The sequence below is a fragment of the Buteo buteo genome, chromosome 9 (assembly GCF_964188355.1).
Source record: "Buteo buteo chromosome 9, bButBut1.hap1.1, whole genome shotgun sequence".
Taxonomy (NCBI): domain Eukaryota; kingdom Metazoa; phylum Chordata; class Aves; order Accipitriformes; family Accipitridae; genus Buteo; species Buteo buteo.
In genome coordinates, this window is record NC_134179.1 from 45,287,497 (window position 1) to 45,298,738 (window position 11,242).

The window sequence follows — 11,242 nt, forward strand, 5'->3', positions numbered from 1 at the left end:
CCGCCTGAAGCGCTGCGGTGAGCAAAGGGGAGGCCGCCCGCCCGCCCGCCCCCGGCGGCCCTGAGGAGAGGAAAAGGCGGGAAGCGGCGGGCGCGCGCCGAGGGCGGGAAGCGGCGGGCGGGCGGGCGCGCGCGCCCCGTCCCGTTCCCCCGTCCCCCCCCCCCCCGCCTCGCGGAGGGCGGTTGGCGCCGCGCGGCGGCCGTTGGTGCGGGGGAGGGAGGGCGGGCGGCGGCGCGCGCGGTCTGTAGCATGGCCGGGGGCGGCGGGAGGCCGCGCTCCCCCCCGGGGGTTCTCCTGGGGATGATGGCTGTGGTGGCTGGCTTGGGTGCTCTGACTGGAGGTACCGAGGGAGGGAGGGAGGGAGGGAGGGGCAGGGCCGCGGCGATGGGTGCCCCCTCCGAGGCGGGGGTCTCCGCAGAGAGCGGCTGTGGGGCTCAGGCCGCCGGGCACCGGCCGCCTGTGGAGAGCCTGTTGCAGGACCTTCCTTCAGCAGTTGACGATAAAACCCCCTTTAGAGGGGAAGGTGTGGATCCCAGCAGTGCCCGTCTTTCTCTTGACCAGAGTCTGGGGCAGCAGCGGTCAGGCTGGGTTACCCTAGTCTGCCCCCATGGCCTGAAAAAGTCAGCACAAATTCTAATGATTTTCATATCTCCTTGGGGGGCAGTTACATAAGCACATCTGCCCACTGTTTCCCAAAAGGCAAAGGCTCACAGATACTCAAAGACTCGATACCCTCCCACAGTCACCACGCTGCACCCCTCCTGCTTCTCCTTGGGGTCATTGTGAAGAGCCTTAGCTTTCTAGTTAGATTTTGTAACTATTTTATTGGCTGTTTGTAAAGAGAAAGGCCCAGCTAGTTTGGAACCTGGTATACCAAGACAGATTTGCAACCTGGGCACTAAAGGAACAAAATCTGGCAAGTCAGCAGCAAGTGGGAGCCCTTGTTTTTGAGAAAAGGGCATGAGGAGAAAGAAAAAGTAAGGCAAGACACAGAAACCCGCTAGGACAAAATAAATGGTTAACAATCACACATTTATATTTCTCTCTGTAATATTCTTAAGTCCTTTTCCCTACAGTGAGAGCTGTACCTAAGGAAGAGCAACATTCTATTGATTTAGTTGAAAAGAATTATGTTTATGGCGACACCAAACAGGAAGGTAAACTCGTCTTTTTTTTTTTACATATATATATTTAGGTCTTACTGAACTTTTAAAATGGAGTTTTAAGCATCGTGATCATGATGCAGACACCACTACACAGAGAAGTGACACAACCAAGCTTAGCTAAACACAGTGCTGGAGACTCCAGAATACGATGTTGATAGCATACAGTAACGAGGGGAGGTAGGTTTAGAAAGACATTTGTCCCATGGTGCTACTATAAGCACTTATGAAAATTTAATGTCTAGATGAGAGTCCCACTCAGCAACAGGCTCAAAATCTGGTGCTTTTTGTGACCCTGCAACATGATTTGTGTAGCACTTGGGTGTCTCCTCCACACAGTCAGCACCCACCACGCTGTGGACAGTTCCATTATATTAGAAAGAGCAAAAGGAGATAAAAGATTAACCTTACACTTTTCAAAGTCCAAACATGAAAAATAAACCTTGCATTACATTAAATATATTTTTCAAAATTAGTATTTTGGTGATTTCATTCAATAGAAGCATTTCGCTTCATTTACCTTGTTCTCTTGTATTGCAGTTAACGTGTATGTTAAGGTGTTTACAAATAGCCCATTTCTAGTATGTATGGATTTGGCTCGTTCTCGAGAAGAAGTGATAGATCCCAAGTATTTGTGGATTGGTCCAGATGGAAAAAATTTAGAAGGTTAGTCACTTTTTTCGAACTACAAAGGATTTCCACTATGCCTGCCTTAGCTATTTTTTCCCCCGGTCACTAATAGAACAGGCTTTTTACAGTACTTTTTCACAAACTTAGAAACAGCCTCTGCCTTGGGGAGCAGGGAGGCGATCAGGAAAATACGCTGAGACAGAGAAATAGTTTCTGTTTTCTATTTACAAGGGAAAAAGTCAACCACAAATGGCTAAGTAGATTGCTGTACATGAAATCACGTATTTTCCCTGTTTCTATTGATGCCACCCTGCAATAGGATGGTGGGTCCAAATAGTCACTTGGTCCTTTGTCAAATTTTTCCACGAGCTCTGACATTAGACTATGTTTCTCTTCTCCCTCTAAAAAAATTACAAATGCTTGAGGTAGAAGGAAACTTGCAATAAGTCCTAAAGGTCATAAATTTTAGACTGTTTCAGACTAACATGAATCACTTATTATATACAAGAGCAAGATCTCATCTTCAAACGTTCTAACTGAGCAGAGCATCAGAAACCAAACGTTTCCAGTAATCAAGTATCTCCTGTTTCTAATCTAGGGCAAATGTATGTGAATCTTACAAAAACAGGAAAGCTGATGGTGATGGGTTTTAAGGAGTCCATGTCTGGAGCCTACACTTGTACTCTCTCTCACAAAATCATAGAAACTACGACACAAGAAGAAAGAGTAGTGTTTGAGGCTTATAAATTCATGGTATACGGTAAGATTGCTAACTTATTAGCAAGCTAATGCACATAGCCATTGTAGTTTGGTGGGTTTGTGAAGTGCATGTTTATTGCAAGGCTTGATAAAAAGAAATAATTAGTTAACATTTTATCCCAGAATATAAAATAATTTTTTTATATTTATACACGCACAACCCCTATCCCAGGTTTGGAAAAAGTTTTAAATAACTGCTACCATGAACATATGACCACTCAAAGAATAAAATAAACTCTACCCTTAATAAGAACAAAGTGAACTACAATAATTCCAATGATATCCAAGATCTGAAAAGGAAGCTCGTGTCTGAGTGCAGTCTCCTGTGGGAGAGATTACCAAACCAAACATACACTGGTGCAGAATGAGCCCTCTGCCTCAACAGCTCGAGCAGCACACTGGAGCCTTCTTCCACCATTTGTAACCACTGTTCACCAATATCACCTCCCCACCCACAAAATAACGTGTCCAAAAATGCTTGAGAACCACTAACTTCTAAAATAATTTTAAAAAAATTCACTCCTATGCACCATAATTGCATAGAATACTGTTGCATAATCAAAATTCATTTCGGTTACACAACTTTGTAGACATGCTAGTTCTGTGTTATTTTACTATTTACCTCCTTTTTTGTTTTAATATTTGGGATCAGAGCCTCATAACATCAGCACGTAAATTCCTGTACATTTCAAACCAAAATGTCTCTTACTCTTTGAGTCAGCTCTGACAAGGATAAAGTTCTGTTATGGTTAATGAGTAAGATTTATTTGTTTACTTTTGAATAAGAGCCCGTATTTCAGATGCAAAGTACACTGATACAGATGATAAGATTCTGTATAAGATTCAATCTGTAATTGCACCGTAGAACTCACACACAAACTATTTTCCTTAAAGCATACAGGGAAGCTGACCATGCATATCAGGTATTTGTTCGCTTTACTACAAGGGAATGCGAGTTAGCAGCTAACAGCCAGTTCTTTGAGGAACTAAAGAAAATCTTAAATAACATCATCTCTGATCTGACGTGTCACATCCTAGAGTCATCCTACAAATGCCATTCTATCAAGAGACCAAAACAAGGCCTCCTGCACGAACTATTTGTTAGTTTTCAAGGTAACAGATTTCAGTGTTTGTTTGGGAGGGATCATTTATTTTTATAAACAACCTGAGAGTTCTATAAACAACACCTGAAATACATTAAAGTCAAGTATAACTTCAGAAGTTGTTTCCCTGCTTTCTTTTGGAGTCCCTGTATTTTTTCTCGCTAGCCCACAGATGGAGCTAAAATGCAGTTTATATGTGGAATTTATAGTATTGTACTTCTTACAACCTTAGCAAGAAATGCTACTTTTCAAAGTGTGCAGTTGGAAAGGATTGTTGAAAGGAGATAGCTGCTAAGATGCCATGATTTTTATATTTTTTTGTAAAAAAGGAAAATGGTCATATTTGTTTTTCATTATTTGATTTTTAATAAGTCTGTGACCTCTGTGGTTTTGCTTGATTCTAGGAAACTGCACAGAGGTTGAAAGCAAGAGCCTCACAGTTCCCTTATGGTAATACTGATGTGGCTGTATTGCCTTGCGAAACAGGTTAAATCAACCCTGATGGCTGCCCTAATTTAGAGATGTTTTATCACTGAGGAAAGGAAGTTATTCATTAATGCTTTGACCACATTCTCTGCTGTATCTGTTCTCGTCATGTGCCAAGAGGGACCATCCAAGAGGTTGTAGAACAGTTTCTTGGCCATTTTCCCCTCAGTAAAGTCAAGAAACATTCGGAACAAACTGAGGACCCAAAGGTTTTAAGTTTACGTGAAACTTCAGCCCTTTCTGTAATCTGAGGATACTGTGTAAGAATTTGGTTCCATTCTTACTGCCAGCATATTTTTCCCCACATTATTTTATTGTTTGACCTCTGACTCTTACTGGAAAAAAGCGATTCAAGTAACTGGGTAGAAACCACCAGGACTAAATCTGTTTTTTCCCCTTTTATCAGTCACTCATTTTTCAACATTCAAATGCACCCAGTCAAAAGAACTGTTTCAAAACATGATCTTGACTGCAGGCAGTGACAGGTGAAAAAAAACCAAACAAAACCAAACTCCATTCTTCACAAATTAGAGGCAAAATTAAGAGAGTATGATAGGATGAAGTGATGCTAAAAGCAGTAATGCATTTTGTTTGACAATTTTTTCCAAAATGAACCTAAAGACACCTGCTTGAGGTATTTGAGTTCGTTGTAAATTAAATGTAAATGTATCTTTTTTCCCCTCCCCAACCCATAGTCAATCCTTTTGCACCAGGATGGGAAGAAGTTTGCCACCAGGTTCCTTATGATTGTGAAGATGCGACAAACATGAGAGTTCAAGAGGTTCTGTGTCAGCCACCCTTGTGTTTTCTCTGCATATGTAACACAAATTTCTGCCTTAGCATCTACAGATTTGACTGGTAGTAATCCAGCTTCACCTGGATTTTGTGGGATTAATATCATTGTAAATGACGATTCATGGATTTTAAATAATGCCGTTCAGGATGGAAAACTGTTTTTAAAAGTCAAATTGATCCAAGCAGCTTAAAAAAAAAAAGGGGGGGGGGGCTTATTTCTTCCTTCATATTTACCTCTAAGAATAAAGGATTATGAACATTAATGTTTACAGTAGTATACTGAACTTCCAGTTCTCTAAACTAAATCTTTGATTTATGATTTGGTAAATGGAATACAATTTAAACTAAATCTACTGTAGCTGATTTCTAAAATCTGTTCTCTCTGGCTTCTTAACGTTAATATATGCTATCAGATGGCATACTGGGTCTGATCCCAGGCCCTCTGAAGCCAAAGGAAGGCTCCCAGTTAAGGTGACAGGTCAGTGTGTGTGGTAATCAGGACTATAAAGTATTTACTGAGTTTTAAAATCAAGAAAAAAACCTGACTTTTTTATTCTTCCAATGTTTCTGAATTTTAGGCAAGAGAGCGAATTGGAGAGTTTTTCAATAAGCAGACATATGCTTTGAAGCACGAGTTTCAAACTGTTCCTACAATACACTATGTGGACAACAGTTTCTCAGTTACTCACATTGACAGTTGTCGACCAGGTTTTGGGAAAAACGATATCACCCACAAGAACTGCGCTAGTTGCTGTGGTAAATATAAAATATAGCTGATTTAAATATAGCTGATTAGCTCTGATCACCGGTTTCTCTGAAGAGTATTTGGTAAATATCAGTGTCAAAAGCAATGATATTTCCATTCATCTTTCGGAAAGACATTCACATCGCAGATTTAAAAAAACTGATAGGAACAGAAAGCAAGCTGGCAGCGTTTGTTAGTACATTTGTAGGTGTCACTGTGTTTCCAAATAGAGTGAGTGGAAGCAGTGAAGTGTTTTTTCTTCCAGGTCACTGGTGAGTGACTACGCTCAGGATATAGAGCAAATAAGAAACAATTATCTTAATGGTAGCACTGCTAGAAAACACTCAACTGTTTTAAAAGATCTTTTGCCAGCAGCACCTACTGCTAGTTCTGGAGTTCGGGGTATTTAGCGAGAGGCAGGCTCAGCGAGATTGGGAAGGATGAGGTCTCCCTTACAACGTTGGGAAGGCACGTGGTGCTGTCTGATGGTCCCAGCCCTGGCTGAGGCAGAGGGGAGCTGGCTGAAACGCTGACTGTGTTCTCTTCGCAGTTGTGTGTGAGCCTGGAACTTACAGCCCTAACAACGAAGTGACCTGCCAGATTTGTACAAGGCCTCGAGTCAAAAAGTACGGAGCAACATCTTGCTAATAAATTGACGGCAGAAATTGGAAAACCAAAGAGCAGCTGTGAAAGCATTATTGATTGTGTGATGTTCTTTTCATTTTTAGCTGATGATTCGGGAATCCTACATTCATTTTTGAACAACTGCAAAACCTCATCATTCATGCACCTCTAGATTTTCTCTGTTCAGGGACCACTTAGACTGTAAAAATGATGCATAAAATGAAGTGTTCACACAAGGTAAAGTAATTCATTGAAAAAAAAGGAAGTTTGTCACGTGGCTGTTAGTGCAAAGAGTCTGTCTCTTGGTGGTGACACCAGACACGACAGCTTTGTGCTGCAGTTTGCTCAGAGCACGTAAAGGAGCTATAAACAATTCAGGGAAAGATGGCAGGCAGTTGTAGTGGAATTATGTGCCATAATGACATATGCCAGAATCTCTATGAGCAATTTCTAGCAGATATTAATAGAAGTGTTTAACCTTTGTGGTTTAAAAACACTAAAGGCCGTTCCCTCTCTGTCTGAAGTGTTCCAGCCTGCCCTGTGCAAAACTGTACAACGCACCAGTTAATAGACGCTGACCCGCTCAGGGCTTTCCATTTTGCTCCACCCGTGGGAGCTCTGCTGATGAGCAGACACCAGCAGAGTGGAAAGTGAAATTGGGTCTCTGAGGCAGGAGAGAGGGTTAATAACAAATCCTACAGCCCAGCAGTCAGGAGAATTAAGGCCCCAGCTTTTATGGTTCTCTTTTTGTCCACTGCTCCCCAGAAAGCAGCGGGCATGTCCCAGGGGGGGAAGTGGCCAGGCTTGCAGAGCCTCCTCCGCCTGCTTGCTGCTGCATCGTTTCCTTCAGCTGCATCAAATCCTCATGGCAGAGCTCTGCTGGCCCCAGGTGCTGTGCTGTACGAGCAGATGATCCTCTTACACCAGCTGTAAATTCCTGTCAAGTTCACCGGATGAGTAACAAGTCAAGATACAAATTGCCAAAGCACTGAGATAATGGGAGTTTTCTTCCCAGAAAAGACTTACTCCAATCTGCTTTTGAAGGATAGCTGCTGGATCTGCAGCAGTTGACCGTTTTGCTCATAAAGCACTATTAGTAAAGATTATTTTACCACTTTCAAGAGCTTCACAAGTATGCCTGACTTCTGACCAGCCCCTGTACGGTGCAAAGCACAGGCCATGCGAGCCCACCAGAGCAGCCAGCCTGCCGCAGCCTTCTGAGGCCATGCTGGAGCTAGCAGAACACGGGCTTTTAGAACTTGTTTTTAAGCTCTGCAAGCTGTTCCCTGCCAGGAGCTGCTGCCTTCCGGATTCACTTTGTCAAGGGACACCAGAGAAATCTCACCCTTCTTCCCCTCATGAAGCACAGCCGGCCAACGTGGCCCCTTTCGAAGGTGCTTGTGCAATGATGGTGTAACCCCCCGCAATCTGAGCAAAGGGGACCCTGCGCCCCGCTGCCTGTGCACACACACAGCCATGGAAAGCCATGCCCGGCTTCCCAGCACAGAGTCATTCCTTTCTTTTTTACACTGTGTAGGACTAAGTCAAGCAAAAGAGCACCTCCTACTCAATAGCTGCAACTTCTTATGGCATCTAGAAATTCCTTGGTGGGTATTCATCCAAAAATCGAACAGATTCAACCCAGTTTAACTTATCCATTTTGACAGGAACACAGCAGGAGATGGTATGGGCACAGACCACGCTCCAAGCTTTTCAGAATCATTACTTATTAAATACTGACGAATAAAATGTACTGTAACGAGCATTTAAACTGCCTGTAGGCTGATTATCTTAGCTGCCAACTGGACACTATGTGCACGGTTCAGGCTTATACAGCTTAAGCAGACGGGCTCGGCGATTGCTGCCTGTGTCTCTTGGCCTATTTCAGAACAGAGGAATGCCACATGCATAAATTATTATGGGGAAAAAAAAAGCACTAAGTAGGTACTAAGTGCAATGGCGAGTCACAAATGAACACTTACTCCCTCCTCCTTCTAAAAACTGGAGGTATACAGGAAGCTCTTATAGTCCCTCAACTTTTTCAGCAGGCCTTAAAAGTAGAAAAATAGGTCAAATATTTCAGTATTGCATTGCAGTGTGTGTCATTAATTCTGTGGAGACTTTCATGAAAAACTGATGGGAAATGGCTTCCCTGTGACCTTTCCTGTATGAAAGTTGTTTCCATCCAGCTGGAGCTCCCGGCCTTCACTGCCTGTGACAGCCCCAAACGCAGCCGAATCTTTTATTTACAACCCACTATCCCTCACAGCTCGCTCCCTTCCCTTCTCCTGAGCTGCTAAATCGCTGTCACACTTCAGATTTTACAAATCGCTGTCATCGGCTCTCACTTTCCCTCACCTTTACTTTTTATGATCACACTCTACCTCCCCCAGCTGCAATAGCTCACAAGAAGTTGCCAGAGCCTTCATCCCTGCTTTAAATCCTCTTTTTTTTGCTCTGCTCTGGTTTTACACACCTTCCTCCTGGAAACGTGGGCTGTAGCTGATGCTCTCGGCGCAGCAGGAGAACCCCTGGTTACTCCTGCGAGGCTCAGCTTTAACTGCTTAACAGGTTAAAGCACTGCTTTAACCTGCCCCGACCACACAGCTCTCATCTCGCTTTCTTGCGAAGGATGATTACAATGCCTCAAGAGTAGCAGCAAATTCTCACAAATAATAAATGTAGAGCTTAAAACTTCTTCTCCCTTTTTCCACACAGGCCTCAGGTACTTCAACCCTCCCCACGGGCTGCCTACCAACAGCACGTGAGCACTTTTCAACATCCACAAATGACAAAAATAACCTGGCAACTGGAAGCCAAAGCCCATTGTTTTAACATCAGAGCTGCCTTTTCCCAGCCTGGAACAAACCACTTGAGAAACACTTAACAAACACATGTTAAAGCACTCACTGCAGAGCTGCTGCGCCGGCTAGCCGGTTACAGGACAGTGTCTGCCGGGATGACGGTGACATCTCTGCTCCAGCGGGAAGGTTGTCTCGTAACTCCCCGCAGCATCTCTGTTAGCCCACGAGGGAGCTGTTTCTCTAAATTTAAGTCAACAGGAGTTGAACGGGTCTCAGGGCTGCCAGCATGACACACTGCAGCTTACAGCTCACTTTAACATCCTAGAGAACACCAGTCTGCCCAGCAGATTAAAAGGAGAGGGGCTGTGGGGAGGGAGGAGCAGGACCAGGTGCCCTGGGATCAGCACATCCCGGGAACTCATCACACCTGGGATGGGGTGGGCTGAGCCAAGGAAACCCTGGGTGCCGCCCCGGCTAATCCATCCCCCCAGGAATTCCCCACAAAGACCCAGTTCAAGAGCCGCTTTGGTGGAAAGTGGCTTGAAAACGAAGCCTGGCCAAGAGTCGAGGGCGTAATTTCTGTCCCCGACATCCCCCGGCTGACACTGCAGATGCTCTGGCCTGGGCAGTACGGGGACATCCCGGGATGCAGCTCTGCGCCTCGGCAAGGATGTGTGTTAGGAAAGATGAAATCCCATGTGCGGCCGTGCTCTTGTGGAAGCGGGAGGAGGGCTGGGACAGCAGTGCTCGAAGGGGATCGGCTGTTTTGCTGAGTCAAAGCCAACGGCTGGGAGCCAAGGGGCTCGTGTGAAAGGCAAAGTCTATTTAGGTACAGCAGCCGCAGCGAATTTCTCAATGGGACCGATTGTTGATATAAAATTACGCATATTTTCAAGTGCTCTGCTGAACTGGAACCGGGGGGGGGAAAGAAAAAAAAGGAGCTTGTGCTGTTTTCTGGTAGCTAAATCCTGGCCTGGAGCGAGGCCGTGGGCAGGCAGTGGGTACCGCAGTGCCCAGCCCGGCGCAGCTCCCATGGGAGAACGGGACGGACATGAGCACCAGCCCCAGCCACGGATGCTGACGGCCCCACGTCTCCCGCAGAGGCAGGAAAAGTGACTGGAAAGACATTTCTCTCTGAGAGGGGCAGCTTTGCGGGTCCCTCCCTTTTATTACCAGACACAACCTCGTCCCAAAAGAATGGCAATCAGAGAGATGATCCCTCTGCCCAGCGATGCCCAGCTTGCACGAGGGGTTGGAGGGTAAATTAACGGCGAGTCAGGAGGGGAACGTGCGGCTGGCTTAAACCCTGAGCTCTTAACCACACCAGAGGAAGAGATGTTGTGATTTTGAGTTCTGCTCTGGTTTCCTATCCACTGAAATGAAATTTCCTCCAGCCAAAGTCCAGTGACCACATTTTCTGCGCAGCACCGTTCCTATAACAAGCAACATCATCGGATTAATGAGTCCTTTGCAGGCACTGAATAAGTATGATTCATTATTGGCAGCAATGCCACTGTAAATGGATTTTTTGTGGTGAAGATAAATAAATAAGGCTACATAACTGAAGGGCCGTTGATGAAGTGTAGACCAGCTTTAATCACAGTGTAATTGCTGCCATCAGTTCTAATTATTTATAAATATTTTTATAATTGTGGAAATTAAACAATTAGACATCCTTCCTTCCCTCTTCTAAATCTAATCAGTTAAAAGTTCAGGATGCAATCTGGGGCCGCGACTGCTGAGCACGCTTCATTCACGGGCTGAGAAAAATATTACTTTACCTTTCTTCCAAAACACTCACCCCTGCAGAAGCAAATGCTTGCCCCTGGCGTGGAGCAGAGCCCCTGTCACTGCTGCTGAAAGGACGGACCTGCAGCCACCCTGCCCACCAGTAAGCTCAATAAATAGTCGAATATCCAGTGGAGCTGGGGGCTATGCGGAGCCTGGCTTCCCGGGAACATCTCTCGGTCCCTGGGCTCCCGGGGGGTGTTCGGGGCCAGGTGAGCAGAAGAGGCGTCACCGCCAGCGAGGACCTGGTTCTTAAATCTTGCCCCAGTGACACATTTTCCTTCATCCCGGAGAAGGAGAACAGCCCTCCCCGGGCAGGCTGGTTAATCACCCACTCAGCGCAGG

The 11,242-nt window shown here is 45.1% G+C and overlaps 1 protein-coding gene across 1 annotated transcript; it reads left to right on the forward strand.

The window, feature by feature from the left end:
• The first annotated feature begins 249 nt into the window (after positions 1–249).
• Positions 250–6,329, forward strand: ZPBP2 (zona pellucida binding protein 2). The gene is made up of 8 exons (XM_075036936.1): positions 250–340; positions 1,077–1,157; positions 1,704–1,829; positions 2,392–2,553; positions 3,447–3,665; positions 4,837–4,922; positions 5,515–5,692; positions 6,232–6,329. The coding sequence occupies exons 1-8, from the start codon at positions 250–252 to the stop codon at positions 6,327–6,329; spliced, it is 1,041 nt and encodes a 346-aa protein (XP_074893037.1).
• The last annotated feature ends 4,913 nt before the right edge of the window (positions 6,330–11,242 follow it).

Coding starts and splice junctions, on each gene's coding strand:
- ZPBP2 (XM_075036936.1), top strand. CDS start 250: ATGGCCGGGGGCGGCGGGAGGCCGCGCTCCCCCCCGGGGGTTCTCCTG. Junction 341..1,076: donor CTTGGGTGCTCTGACTGGAG/GTACCGAGGGAG, acceptor TTTTCCCTACAG/TGAGAGCTGTACCTAAGGAA. Junction 1,830..2,391: donor AGATGGAAAAAATTTAGAAG/GTTAGTCACTTT, acceptor TTTCTAATCTAG/GGCAAATGTATGTGAATCTT.